The 15,410-nt window shown below is 38.5% G+C and overlaps 3 protein-coding genes across 3 annotated transcripts; 1 reads left to right on the forward strand and 2 right to left on the reverse strand.

Annotated features, from left to right (window-relative positions):
* Positions 1 to 1,132: 1,132 nt before the first annotated feature.
* LOC116211042 (nuclear envelope-associated protein 1-like) lies at positions 1,133 to 1,947 on the reverse strand (the record flags this gene model as incomplete). Its single annotated transcript, XM_031545237.1, has 2 exons — positions 1,133 to 1,625; positions 1,711 to 1,947. Coding segments are annotated over 2 exons (471 nt in total), but the record flags the coding sequence as incomplete, so codon positions are not given.
* A 5,832-nt stretch (positions 1,948 to 7,779) lies between these two features.
* LOC116210537 (pectinesterase-like) lies at positions 7,780 to 12,341 on the forward strand. The gene is made up of 2 exons (XM_031544420.1): positions 7,780 to 8,857; positions 11,434 to 12,341. Exons 1-2 carry the CDS (start codon positions 7,780 to 7,782, stop codon positions 12,123 to 12,125), a joined length of 1,770 nt encoding a protein of 589 aa, XP_031400280.1. The 3' UTR covers positions 12,126 to 12,341.
* Positions 12,342 to 12,733: 392 nt separating this feature from the next.
* On the reverse strand, positions 12,734 to 14,765 carry LOC116210538 (RING-H2 finger protein ATL3-like). Its single transcript, XM_031544422.1, has one exon. It carries the CDS (start codon positions 14,075 to 14,077, stop codon positions 13,190 to 13,192), a length of 888 nt encoding a protein of 295 aa, XP_031400282.1. The 5' UTR covers positions 14,078 to 14,765; the 3' UTR covers positions 12,734 to 13,189.
* Positions 14,766 to 15,410: the final 645 nt, after the last annotated feature.

The raw sequence follows: 15,410 nt of genomic DNA on the forward strand, positions 1-15,410 counted from the left end.
TATATGTTTAGCCATTTTAAATATATTTGCTCCTATTTCTTTTTTGTGCTTCATAAGTACAAATTCAAAAGAGCGTGGAGACGAGGAATAAGTAATAAAACGATTCAGAATTGTGAAAATTTCTATTTAATTTGATTATCTCAATGAATATTTCAGTTGTTTTCTCTACTTCCCGGATCAAACTTCTATTTAATTTCTATTTAGTTTGGTTATCTTAATGAATGTTTCAATTGTTTCCTCTAATTACTGGTTACGAGACAACCAACTCCTTGGGGTTTATCTAATCACGTGTGGTCATTGTGAATGAAAAAATAATTTAAAAAATTTATATTTATATATACATATACTATGACATTTTAAATGGATATCTTATAATTTCTTTGCTTTCATATAAAAAACCAGTTTTCTTGCAATCGAGCTAGCTACTTCATTTACATATAAAGACTGATCTGATTGGGTAGATGATATCCAAAATAATTGCATTGCATTTTTATTAGTAATTATGATTTTGTTACTTGGTATCAAATTTAAAATGTTGAAGTCCTGCACTAGAGCTTGCTCTATGTTCTCTACATAAATATATATCTGATTCCTGATATAATGGAACGAAAAAAAAAATTCTGTTTTTTTAATGAAACGTAATATGATACCGTATCCAATTATTTTTGTCATGCAGAAAAAGACAAAAAAAACTGTCCATTTTATATGAAAAATACATGACAAATTGACAAGTTGCAACTTGCAATACACCTTGTAGATATTATCAGAAGTGTCATTTCTCTGTTTATTGATTAAGACTAATTCAATTGAGGTTTTCAATTCGATTATGCCACCAGGTATAGAGTATAATCTTGCTCTTGATATGAACATGTTATAGATTTTTGTGAGAACGATTTTCAATGACCCTTTATAGTATTTTCTTCACATGGCTTCTCCTATTATCAACTGTATGATCAGCCGTAAAATTATCATTCACATAAATAATGAAAGTACATATAAAATTACATATAATAAAGGGTAAATTACAAATAATAATGATAATAAGTTTTCATTTTTGTCATAATTTTGACCTGAGTTTTTGTTTTTGACATAAAAAAACACTCAACTTTTATGTTATGTCTCAAATCTAGCACGCAATCAATCGCTTTTAACGAATTCCATTTAATTGCTGACGTGGAGCATAACGGAGTTAATTGGACACCCATCAACCAATAAAAATGGGACACATGTATAATTATGTTTCTAAAATAAAAAATAAACCCCATATTGTTTTGTTTTCACAAATTTGGCCCACGTCCCTCCTCCCTCAATTTATTCTCTTTTCTGCAACTAATACACAAAAGCAAAAGGCCGAAACCCGAAAGGCATCACAAAAGATAACCATGGCCTAATCAGTGAATCATGATGATCTCAATCCCAGAATGATCAAATAACCAAGACGAAATCATCACAAGATCGAGATTGCCGAAATTGATGGATCGAGAAACGTGGGGAAGGTTTCGATGGTGGAGCAGAACCTTCTCGACAGCAGAAGCTGAAGCCTGAAGCTGCCCATCCCTCTCCTCTAACCTCTCTTGCAACCTGCAGATTTCCTCCTCCATCTTCTTCACCTTCCTCTCTGCCTCCTGCAAGACATTAAAACTAATCAATCAGAGAGAAGAGCGAGAGAGCCATTACAACCCCAACAATAAAAAACGGCCATGACCGTGCCTGTCTGGTGAGCTTTCCTCTGGCAGAGGACTGCTCTTGATATGCGAGGCGGCTGCAGACCTCCTTCAGCTCAGCCGCCAATGACACCGCGTTCTGCCTGAACCTCTGCTTCTTCTCATCCAAATTCTTCAGCAGCGGATCGATACTACCACCGAAAACGGACAGGATATTCGAAATCTCTTCCCCCGACAGAACAAAAAAGAAATTCCGGTCGTCGTTTGGTCTGCCGGAAGTTGATCAGTTGACCATGTAATCTGACTCAGCTCCTCTCTCTCTCTCTCTCTCTCTCTCTTCCATTTTATCTTTTGTGCAAGGCAGACCTAGATCATGCAGAAAAGAACTAAACTGGAGTGCGGAAGCCAATTCTAACAATGTTAATTCACATGTATGGCCGTTTGGTATGTACAATGGACTTGTGGCAATAGAGGGAGACAAGAAAGGACAGGGACGGAGCCAGAAATTTCTCTCGGGGAATATACAAAACAATATCAACGTAATAATATATGCAATTATATCTTTTTTCGGTAGACATTTTTTGTAATTATATTTGATTCATTGAAAGTAAAAATTGAATTTTGTATTCTAAAAATAACGTGTAGATTTAATTTTCAAATCTTCACAAACAATAACAAAATTACATTTAAAGTAATAAAATATCCTCTATCTTACAACAAATTTTACAGATCATTGAAAAAAAAAACTAATTAAGTGATTAAATGAATTTAATAAGTCAGAGTCAACTGGTCATCAGGATCAAAGATGCAGTACCGTAGAATTCATCCAGCATAAGAAATGGATCCAAGTTCCTTAATTCCATCCTGAAAAAGATTATCCAAGAACAATCGGGTTCGATACTGAACGAGAAAATCATCTCAAGAACAACAGAGGAAAGGAAGGCGATCAAAGGGATTTCGAGAACGGGAACCTTCCAATGCTCCTTCTGACGGTGGAATTTCTAAAGTTAAAAATTGAAACGGGAGTTCCATTTTTTAGTAGGATATAAGTAAAAAATTTGCAACTTTCACTTGGACAAACAAGAAAATCTGGGGGCAAGATTAGATAATAACAAATATGAGGGGGGCATATTCACTTTTGATGGGATAAAAGATTGAAATTTCAAAAATTTACATATATAGTAACGAATGTTTGGAAATGTCAGGGGGGGCACTGGCCCCTCATCACCCTCCGCCTCCGTCCCCAGGAAGGAGGAGGAAGGAGGAGAGAGAGATATTTGTAGAAGAGATATGTGGGGTATATTTTTTAAGACAAAAAAGTATAGGATTTATTTTTTATTTAGAAAGTTAATTATACATGTGTCCCGTTTTCATTGGTGCATAGAAGTACAGTTAACTCCGATATACTCTACGTCGGCAATTAAACGGAATCCGTCAAAAACTATTGACAGCATGCCGGATTTGAGACAGAACAAAAAACTTGCAAGCAGGCTGCACTTTTCAAAAAAAAAATTCAAACAATAATGAAGGTTCTTCATTAATATCCAAATGGATACATCAGTCCACTATAAAAGTGGAAATAGAGGAAAATACCCAAGCACTACACATGAATTACAAGAGCAGGATACTTGGTTGGTTGGCCGAGCAAAGCTACAAAGAAAAATAGACTTAAAAAAACCACAATAAATAAGAACATTACAATTGTAGTTAGTCATTATGAGATCAAGAATTCCGAACAATCACATTTCTTGCAATAATACACCACGGACCCCAACAAAAACTGAAAAGGAAATCTTTAGAGTTCAGTCCATTAATCCATTGTGCTTTGCAAAAAATTTTATGTCAGACATTATTCTCCAATTTAAATTCAACCAATGTCCCAGGAATTTCCAATGTCTTCTGTTTTTTTTTAATGAATAGGAGAATTTCCAATGTCAGCATGTGATAAAAAGATTTCAATTAGTTAATCGAATTAATATTAAAATTGATAGAATAATTAATGCATTCAATTACAACACCCAAGAAAAAAAGGCAAGATTCCCACACCTTACAAGTTGGCAACCAACGATTCCGCCAAAAAAAAAAAAAGTTGGCGACCTACTTGCATGGTACGAATTATTTTGAACACAAGAATGAAAGCTCATTTTTCTTTCTCTTTTTTTTTTTCTCGGTTGAACATTTTTCTTTCTCTTTATCTTTAGCATTAAAAGACATAGGGACAATAATATCCAAAATTTAAAAAAGAAATAAAAAAGGTGCTGGCGACAGTATGGAGCCCCATTCAAGCGGGAGTCCACATACAAACTCATAATTCTTATTGAGCAGAGTTTTCATAACAAGACTCGAGATCGCAATAATCAAATTAAGGACTCGCGTTCATGTGAAAGTTTGAACCGGGTTTTCAGAATAAGAACAAAAGATATAAGACATGTGCTTTTAATCTGAGACATAGTGATAATTAACCCAAAGCATCACAGAGACTAACTTGCAATTTCAAAATCAATAATAAAATCTCTAATTTCAATATAAACCAGCATTTAAGTAAAAGCATGCATGCACACTGGAAGTCTAAATTCTAATGATATAAAAGTCCTAACTTAACTAAATCCAAAAAAAATTAATTTAAATCAATAGAAATTAATTGAAGTTAAAATCATTCACTAAACACTTGTTACAGTTAATCATTCACTAAACACCTGTTACAGTTTTTGCCTTTTCGGAGAAGAGGAGTTTTAGATAGATTCTCGAAGTTAAAATCATTTACTAAACGCACGTCATCGCCTGTTAACCCAGATATTACGGATTCGATACTTAGTGAGGCTACCTGAACCCTTTCATTAGTTACTTAGGATTTCTCTTTTATTATTTTAAGTCTTGAGCCTCCTTTATAATCCAAAAAAAATCATTCACTAAATATCAATAGTATTGCTATTAAACGTTGATGTTATCATGCAAAAATTTGATTATATGCGAGTCAATTTCAATAAGCAAAATATTGAGTAGTGGTTAAACGGCAACCTCAGAGTTCGCTGGCGATCTCTTCCAAGGGATGGGGTGCCGGCAGGCCCCACCCCCGATGAAATGCACCCCCGCCTTGTCGAGGCGTAGGGTCACTTTTTTATTATTTTAATTTTCTGTTTTTAAATTTATTTTTGATTATTTTATTTTTATTTTTTATTTCTTTTAAATTTTAAAATTCAAACCAATAAGGAATTGTCACATGGCCTTATTTAACGGCGTTAGTGTCCACGTCAATCTCCGTTACCGTCCGGTTACAAAATGGACCATAATTGCCTTACGAAGCAAACGTATAGGACTGATTCGGCACTTTACAACTTATATGACCAAAAGTGATTGAATGTCAAAATTATAGGATCAAAAATGTCTTTTTTCCGATATTTTAATATTAGTTTGCTCTCATATATAGAATAAGACACTAACTTTTCCTTGTGAACAATTCATTTATAAACCGATCTAAAAATTGCAATAATAAGTGTAAGTCTGTATTAAATCTATATTTATAATCTAAAGCTTAGAACACTCCTTTGCTTGACATTTATCCATCAACGGAAAATTCTAACGTCAAATTATGTTTCATGGTGGAACGTTAGTTTTTTCTATTCCTTTTAATATTAAAGATAACGTTTTAGCCCATAGATCTTTCAATGGCGTTACAAATTTATCGGGTCATATGTAAAGTACAATAAAATTGGAGAATCGCTTACGTATCGATAACTTGTCGTTGACGTGTATATAAACTAAAACCCACTTACATGTCAATGACATGTCGCTAACGTGTCCGGCTTATATTATACCGATTTTCTTTAAAAATCGATTTTTATGGTACGGTTTAGTGACGTGGCGATGATAGATGGCGTAACGAATTGTGATTAGTACATGTGGCGGGAAGATTCGAGAACAGTGATATAGTATTATATGTAAAAATTGTGAAATAAAAATATATAGGACGAGAAATACTAGAAAAAATATGTAAATAATAGACGGATGATATCAAAAATTAATAGGAGGTAATGACTGAAATTATATGTTCCATAAGGGAACACAAGTTAAGTTCCATTATAGAATCCACTATCCGTCAATTATTGGTTAATTCACATGTTCTTTTTTTTTTTAATTCCTCATATTATTTTCAATCTTCATGTAAGTCCTTCTCACATCCCAAGAAATATTTTTCCTTTCAAAAGTTCCCTTAAACTCTATTGATATGGAAAAAGAACTTATTTGTTTTTTGGTAGGTGAAAAAGAACTTATTCCATCCAAAAAAACCAGCGATCAAGCTATAATATTATATTATAGAATACAAAACTGCAGCGTTTGTGTATCTTCCTTCGGCTGAATTTGCACTTGTGAGCCTGCCTTGCACTTTTATTAGAAACGGTTCGTGGAAGAGGTTGTTATTTATAATCTCCAATTAAATATTTTCACCCCACAATGTAAAGAAAACGTGTGATAAAAAGAGACATTAATTGCTTGGAAAAAGTTAAATTTATTAAAGTAGTCAATATTTTCTTTTTCGATTACTTAAGAAGATTTACGCGTCTATAATATAAGAAAATAAAAGATTTAATATTGATGTACGAATAGTTTCATCATGAAAATCGACATCTGATTTTGTTATATGCTACTATGCCAATCCGCCCCGTTCCTGAAAGTGATCAGTATTAAACGATGCGAAATAATTACTGCAATTAATTCTAAAAGGCAAAAAGAATTCCCCTCATGCTGGTTGGTGGGTACACATATCGGAGTTCAATTTATTAAATCGAGTTAATTAAATAAGTCAGACATTTTTGTTTTTGCAGCAAAATACATACAAAATACAGTCGGGTTCTACTGAGTTTATGTCTTCGAGCTTATTATTGCAGAGATGGTAAGCTTATAATTAAACATGCAAGTGGACATCATCGCTTATATATACTCATGATTCAATAATGTGTATTTTCCTTTTGAATTTCAAGTGGATTCCCACAGGCCTAGAAATAAAGAGGCATCCGAACTGATAAAATAAAGAGGCGTGCATTTAACCCCCAACCCCAACCCCACATAACCCCCCCCCCCCCCCCAAAAAAAAAAAAAAACAGAAAGAGGCGTGCAAGATTTGTGAACATTTTTTTCTCTTATAAGTAGATTGTTGGACATTTCGTATAATCAAATTTTCTTTTAGGAAAAATAAAAACTCGTCCTAGAACCTCTCGTTAGTTTCAATTCCAGATGAGCAACTATGTTTTACAATTGAATCTCTTCTTTCATTATGTCCTTTAGATTATTTCCGAGCTAGCGAAAATGAGTCGAATATATATCTTCTTTTTATTTAATACTCTATCCATAATACCAGGAAAAAAAAACGATGGTAAGCCCTACATTCCCTTTTTTTTTCTCTACATTTTTTTTTAAAGATAAATGCACTTGAGGCCTGATTTGCCAAATCAATTACAACTTTTTTGTACCTTTTTTTTTCAGCTTATAACATGGTTGTAATCACGATCCATTGTTTCAGAACGAAATATGAGAAGGAAATGCAACGGAATACACGGTGCTCCACTAATGGAAAAATAATATGTGCCCGATACCATTTAATTTCCATAATATATAAATAATTTTATCACGTCATCATAGACATATTAAAGTTATGTCTAGCCAATCAACTTCTCGATAGATTATTTTTTTTTGTGTTTATAAAGAAGTGATAATAGGTCTAATAAGAATAAGATATAAAGGGTTAAGAGAAATTTCACCAATATGAATCGAACCTGAAATCTCGCTTATAAAATATAAAAAAATAAGAGAAATTTCATTAATATGAATCAAATCTAAAATCTCTTATTGTCGAGCAGAGTATGTTTGTAACTATCCGACTTCCCTTTCTTTGTTTCTGTTGAATTTATTATATCTAATAATATGTGTGGTTGGTGGTAAGTGAATAATTAATAAAGCATCGATTAATTTCTTATCAATTATTTGACTAATATTATTCCTTATATACCCATCGCCAACTTTCTCGACTCTTCACTCTCAGCTCTCTCCCTTCAACCCCTTCTCTCCTTTAATCCTTCCTCCCCATTTCTTCCTTTATTCAGCGAGCTCGACCCCCAGAATGGACCGCATTAAGCAGCTCTTTGCCGGAAACTCGACCTCCGGCAGCACCAAGAGGAAGAAGAAACTATTCTGCTTGGCCCTCTTCAGCTTTCTCCTCCTGGCCGCCGCCATAATCGGCATTGCCTCCACCGACCGTAACTCCTCCTCCTCCTCCAGTGAAAACTCCGGCCCTGCCACCCTCAAAACACCTCAGTCCCATACCATCATCCGGAACGCCTGCAGCTCCACCCGTTTCCCCGAGCTCTGCTTCTCGGCAGTGGCCGCGGCCCCCGGGGCAACCAAAAAGATCACCTCTCAGAAGGATGTGATCGAGGCGTCCCTGAACCTGACTACCACGGCGGTGCAACGCAACTTCTTCACGATAGAGAAACTCATCGCCTCCCAGGGCCGGTCCCTGACAAAACGGGAGAGAACAGCCCTCCACGACTGCCTCAAGATGATCGACGATACACTGGACGAGCTCCACAAGGCCCTCGAGGACCTCCACCAGTACCCAACCAAGAAATCACTCCAGCAGCATGCCGGCGATCTCAAGACTTTAATGAGCGCCGCCATGACCAACCAGGAGACCTGCCTTGACGGGTTCTCGCATGACAAGGCCGATAAGCGCGTGCGTGCTGCTGTCGTAGAGGGACAGGTCCACGTGGAGAAGATGTGTAGTAACGCATTAGCTATGATCAAGAACATGACAGACACCGACATGGAGATCGAGCGGCGAACGATGAACCGCAAGCTCAGGGAGGAAAGACCAACAGTTGATGAGGCCGGGTGGCCTGAATGGCTCTCTGCTGGGGACAGAAGACTGCTGCAGTCGACCACAGTGACGCCCAATGTGGTGGTGGCGGCTGACGGAAGCGGCGACCACAAGACAGTGGCAGCGGCAGTTGCAGCCGCCCCTGAGAAGAGCACCAAGAGGTACGTGATTAGGATAAAGGCCGGGGTGTACCGGGAGAACGTGGAAGTGCCGAAGAAGAAGACGAACATCATGTTCATCGGGGACGGGCAGACAAAGACCATCATCACCGGGACCCGGAGCGTCGGTGGCGGCAGCACCACCTTCCACTCCGCGACCGTCGGTGAGCCCACTACCCCCGTACTATTTATTTCCCACCCCATGACATGCACATTATTTGTTTCTTTTCTACTTGTCCTCCTTTCACAATACATTTTCTTATTTCCGAACACCAGAGAGAATATTGCGCAAATTCCTTCTGCCTCAAGAAACTCTAATTTAAGATCTGAAACCGATACGTGGGCGGATTAATATCGTTAAATGGACCCTATCGTGTTGCTAAAACTGTCCAAACTATAGGCTTTTCAGCTTTATCTAATGCATCACATGCGAGACGATAAGCGTCATTTTCTTGGTTAACAAAAGACAATACGGAGGCTAGATTTGTGACCGATTGAAATTATAACGACATAAGGTTATAGAGATTTAATATAGTATCTCTAAAAGAAAGTCAAGGTTTATGCGATGGATATAAAATCAAAACAGTGAACCATAAGGTGTAAAACAGCTGGTAAAGTGTGTACTCTATATGTGCAGATTTGCATGCATGCAATGCAGAAGTTCGAAATCCAGCAACAATATCTCGTAATTAATTGGATCAAATTGAAAAATGAAACGGAAATATTTTCAATAAAAACACCTCTTAGTCTAAAAGAGAACCAAAAAATTGATAAAAGTGTATATGGGGCCAAAGGCGGCTGTCTACCTCTCCAATAGTATCATCCAACTTGCTCAATCATAGCCGTTAATTAACCTGTCCTAGCTGTGGCAGTTTCTTAATTTTCAAATATATCTCTTTCAGTATAGCAAGATTATGTTTCAGATATGAAGAAAAACTGCACCAAAATTTCAACTAGCCTTCATTAGTCGACAATTGTTTGAAACGAAAAATCTGGAGGTGAATATATCTCGACCGACAGTTGTCACTAATCATGTTTTAATTATATTAATTATTCGTCTCTTTTTCTCTCGCGGACATGACAGGATCGGACCACTCCGTAGATTCTCTGAACACTTCATCATTGTGTATGTGAAAATTGGGGGATGTGTGGGTCATAATGAACGAAATCCACGGCTTTTTCTTTCTAAATTTAGGGTTAATGTCTTTTAGCATCCTGTTCTTACTTTATATCTGTCCAGCTGGAAAAATAAATAAAGGAAAAGGGAAAATTGGAAAAACGTATTCCAAAAATCTTAAAAAGGAAAAAGGAAATTGGGAGGCAATTTCTTGGATGCTTCCTTTTTCTGCTTTTTCGAGTTGTTTCCTTCTTTCGGCTGGTTGTTTGCTTCTACGTACGTAAACTGGAAGGGTTAACAGGATAATTACTGTGAATGACTTCACCTTGCTGTAAAAATCACAATATCAAGTAAATTATACAAATTACAAGTAAATCACGCATGTAGTAAATTATTCGATAATAAATTACTTGTATTTTATTAAATTACTTACACCATGAAGTAATTAACACAGATTTCAAAAGCAAAACGCACACTACAAATAATCTTATTTTCCTTTCGACTGAAATTTAAAAAATTTCTTAAATATTAGTAAATTATACGGAATTTTTAATAATATATTTAATTATATCACATGTCACTTGTTAATAATTATTATCACTTTCACTTTTACGCTATGGAATTTTGGTATATATTGGAGATGTCCATCATGAAGCTGTGTGCGCATCATCCAAAACATGCTTCCCTTTATATAAATAAAATTGTTAAAAAAAGTGATAATTTAGCTACCCAAATGCCCTACAATTATGATGCTTCTTAATTGCTAACTCTAATTAATATAGACAGATAAAAAGGGATTCATGAACGTACATGCCATATGATGGGTCACTCTCATCTTTGAAAGTGAAACTTTACATACAAGGAGACTAGTACAATTTTGAGTAAATGGATATCGAATCACAAAAATCTAAAACAAAATATTTTCGGTAATATCTGAGACCATGTATTAAGTATTATAGATTGAACGTCTCATTATTATTGTACATAACATAACATAACATAACATAACATCTAATCTCATTCACTGTAATTTATTGATTGAACGTCTCATTATCCGATCCTGATCTATACTTCTTTGTAACATGACAAGGAAGAATTAAGATTCGTTTTATTTTTTATTGGTTTATATAGTTGGAACATCATTACTAAAAAAGATACGAAAAGGAGCTCTACTGCTGGTACATTTTAATGTTTTAGATTTCGATCACTGTGTTATGACTAATAATGGATCGAGGGTTAGCTGGAGAATGATGAAGAGGGCGCCCAACTCAATGTAGACTGTGGGCCATGGAAAGGGCGCCATAAGGACTAAGCTAATTAAGAGAGTACAAAAGAGTCCTACTTTGGGTTAATTTCTCATATGTAGCATGGCCACTCTAGTGGTCCTATAGTTGTGGCTTTTCGGGTCGACCGAGTTATTACGCGACCGTTCATAGTTCATTTTTTTAACCTTTCATGTGATTGTTCCGGTTCTTTCACGATTTTGTCCCACTGCAGTTGCTCGAGTCCTCTCTCCATGCTTCCATGCTTCTCCAAATATGTACTTTACGGTTTTTGCATCTTAGGCTTATAATTAATATACGGTGCGCGCCTCATGTTGCGATTATCATGTGCTTAATGCAGCCGTTGTGGGTGGGCGGTTCTTGGCTAGAAACATAACGTTCGAGAACACAGCGGGGCCCTCAATGCACCAGGCTGTGGCCCTCCGAGTCGGGGCTGACCTGGCCGCCTTCTACCAGTGTGACTTCCTCGCATATCAGGACACATTGTACGTCCACTCGAACCGTCAGTTCTTTGTGAAGTGCTTGGTCGCCGGCACGGTGGACTTTATCTTCGGGAATGCTGCAGCAGTGTTCCAGGATTGTGACATCCATGCCCGCCGACCGAACTCCGGCCAGAAGAACATGGTGACAGCACAGGGCCGGACCGACCCAAACCAGGTGACCGGGATCGTGATCCAGAAGTGCCGGATAGGTGCCACCTCTGACCTCCAAGCAGTCAAGGGCAACTTTGCGACCTACCTGGGGCGTCCCTGGAAAGAGTACTCGAGGACTGTGATCATGCAGTCATCGATCAGCGATGTGATCCACCCCGCAGGCTGGCACGAGTGGAATGGGAACTTTGCCCTGAACACATTGTACTACGGCGAGTATCTTAACACTGGGGCAGGTGCCGGGACAGCCAACAGGGTGCGATGGAAAGGCTTTAAGGTCATAACTTCCAACACCGAGGCCCAAGGCTTCACCCCTGGGAGATTCATTGCCGGAAGCAGTTGGCTCAGTTCGACAGGATTCCCGTTCGCTCTTGGCCTGTAATAAGGGCCATGACATTAAATTCAATTGCTTGATGAAATTAATTAAGTATTATAAACGTTCATCAGTTGATTTGTAAGGGAAACTTCCTTTATACATGTATTGAGCTTGATGGTCTATATGTAACACTCGTTCTTCATCTGAGCCCACCTATCTTGTAATGGTTAAACTTTTACGCTTGAGAAACTTCACATCTTACGATAAGATGAATTTCTTTCACCCGAACATGCTTATGCTCAAATGTATATTGGGTCCACACAGAATCAGATGAGTCCAGACTGTTAAGAACATTGGATCCTACCGGAGAGATTCTGCTTTTAGTGACTGGATCTTGGATAGACAGAATTTAGCAGAGCAGAGGTGTGCTAGCAAGTTTGAGACCCTTGTGCAAGTTGGTCGCGTTATTTTTTTATTTTTTTTTCTGAATGTTCCTCGCTCGTTATTGAAATGTTTGGGACATATGCGGAGTGAATCAATCACCATGGTTGGTTGTTGTGAATTAAAATGGATGAAGTCGAGTTTCGCATCATCGACTCTTTAACGGGGTAAATTCAGATGCTGACTGCAAGAGCAGTCCTAAGATAGAAGAAATGAATCAATCAAGACGTTGATTATAGGACAAATTTCGTGATATATTCAATCATAAATCGATTTCTGTACATGTTTCCCCAAAAAATTGAAATATAAAAGGTCTAATTACGTACTACACATCTTCTGTTTGCAAGCAGATGGCTTCCTTTCCATTTTCTGAAACAGAGAAGCCCATTTCTATATCATAACTCCGATCACACTGATATGGAATAACGGAAGCGGAATGAAGTGGAATTGAACGCTTGATATCATTCAGAACACGATGAAGATTCGTTCCCGTAGTTCCGACTTCCATTTCATCCATTGCTAGCAGACATGGCATATTCACACTGCGCTTATGGATATGAACCGGCGACCTAAATTGGAGACCAGGAATAGCATCGAACACCCATACTAAAGTGACTGAACTTCACGAATTGGTTGTTTCGTGAGATCTTCCTTTAACAACAGATATGTAAATGGATTCTCATCTTCAGTCAGCAAGGTTGGTTTTGTCCTCCAGCTTGTTCGACATCACCGGAAGTCGTCAGACTCATCTTTCTATCCCGGCTCAGGAGTCGCTTCAGTGACCTCAACCTTTTAGTTGCGGGTGATTTCAACTCTTCGTGGGCACAACCGCTCGTCGAAGGAGATAGCAAAGCGTTTTGATTCTCAACCGCCTGCCTTGGAATATCAATCACCAACATTCCTTCCGAAGTTGGGCCAGAAGATGACGAAGTTCCCTCTTCCAAGCAAGCATTCCTTGAGCTCACGTGAGTCTCATCGCCCCAATACAGGATGTTCGTGGGGAAGTTCGGACCCTCGAAGTTCTCATCCACAGATTGGAAGCTGCTGCTGCTGCTACTAGTACTGAGACGGATACCCTCAGCGGGATCAACATTGGCAGAACCAGAAACCTCGGGTCCTGAAACCGGATTCCGGCACAGCGGGCAAGTAGTATGGGACTGGAACCACATGCCGATACAATCGACGTGGAACCCATGATTGCATTTCGGCAGCAGCCGAGCCTTCTCCCCCTCTGCGAGCTCGCTTAGGCAGACCGCGCACTCAAGGCCCTCCTTAAACTCGTCAGGACGGAATATTACAACCGGCAGGGCTCGGAGGACCGAAGGCTCGAGCCCGCGTCGTGCAGCAGCTGATGTGGGTTCCTGGCCTGGGGCGAAGACAAATCGGCGGCGCCGCCTCTGGCGATGGCGAGCCGGTGAAGGCGGCTCCTCGACGTGCCACCAGAACCACTTGGCGTACAAGTGGAGGAACAGGACTAAGACGACAGCTAGGAAGAGGACTATGATGGCAACCACCATTATCTTTCCGGTCAGCGCCACTGCTGCATTGTTGTTCAATCCATTGACCGAGTCCCCCATTGACGAAGCTTATGAGTCTGTCTCTCTCCGTCGATCAAAGATCCAAACTTGAGGATGCCCAGTTGATGCTTTCTTGAAAAAATCAAGAAACAGAGCAGACCCCAGCAAATGACTGCAATTCAATATCCCCGAACTTGCCAAAGCCGCACACTTGCTTCTTCCCAGTTGGGACTTTCTTGAAAAACCGAGAAATTGAGCAAATACCAGAAGGAATTAGACTTAAATATCTATACAATTGGCCAAAGCTGCAAACTTGCTCATACCCAGTTGAGGATTTCTTGAAAAAAAAAATCCAAGTAATTTGAGCAGAGCCCAGAAAGAATGACAATCGAAATGAAGAAGGAATCCTTTGTGTGGACAGTTCTTGAATGTCTAGATTTTGCAATTTAAAGGTTAAATATAAAGGAGAAAGGGGAATTGGATGGCGATGGGGACGGAGGAGGAGAGGAAGTTGGACCTGTTCTTTGGGTTGAACCGAAAGGAGAATCGGAAGTTATGAGGAAGCCTGGGATATGGTTCCAATTCAAAGAAGAAAGCTTTGGACGCAGACGCCATGGAAGTTCCCCGATGCAGACTTCAAAGACTTGACTTTTCGGTTGGGTTGAGGAGGCAGAAAGTGAGAAGACGACGACTCTTTGGTCTGACTATCGGCACCGTCGTTGACAAGATAACCAGTAGGCTTGGAAAGAATTGGAGTGCGCTAACCCTTTGGGTACTTGAATTTGTAGTGAGCCAATACGTAACCAGTTTAATACCTGAATTTTTAAAAATCGTAATGACTAATATTTGGGTTTCCATGAGTGTCTGTAAACGAATTTTAATCTTATTCGGACCGTAACGTGCAATAAAAGGGTTTTGCCCATTGTGTCGTGGGAAGTATTTCATCAAAACCCTATAAGGTTTGGAAAGGATTCAGTATTTGACATCAAATTCCGTCTCAAATCCATTAAATTTGAAATTACTAATATACCACTTTATTTATTTTACAAAGTACACTTCAATTAAGGGTTTACGCATCAGTCATAACTCTCATTGTTGCTTCTTTCGTCTTTCCCTCTTTCTCTACTCCCTTTGCCATTTTTGTCCTCTCAGCACTGACTCATCACCTTCACTGTTGCCCTTCTATTCCGACTTCTCCTCACCGGCCAAGTACTGATCCTCTCGAGCTATCACCGTCTCACACTGTCACCATTTTGTTCGGTTCTTTTATAATGAATATGAATGCATTAATGGTAAAGGCCGGTTCCCAATAGAAACCCGTTAATTTAGTGGGATGAGTTCGAGATTCTTCTTACAAATTCTTAATGGGTTTAGAAAGGGTTTGAAGGAGGAC

The sequence above is a fragment of the Punica granatum genome, chromosome 6 (genome assembly GCF_007655135.1).
Source record: "Punica granatum isolate Tunisia-2019 chromosome 6, ASM765513v2, whole genome shotgun sequence".
In the NCBI taxonomy this organism is placed as follows: domain Eukaryota; kingdom Viridiplantae; phylum Streptophyta; class Magnoliopsida; order Myrtales; family Lythraceae; genus Punica; species Punica granatum.

Excerpts from the sequence above, each read along its gene's own strand:
- LOC116210537 (XM_031544420.1), top strand. The coding sequence starts at position 7,780 with ATGGACCGCATTAAGCAGCTCTTTGCCGGAAACTCGACCTCCGGCAGC. Across the intron at positions 8,858-11,433 it reads CTTCCACTCCGCGACCGTCG|CCGTTGTGGGTGGGCGGTTC; the intron begins GTGAGCCCACTA and ends TGCTTAATGCAG.
- LOC116210538 (XM_031544422.1), bottom strand. The coding sequence starts at position 14,077 with ATGGGGGACTCGGTCAATGGATTGAACAACAATGCAGCAGTGGCGCTG.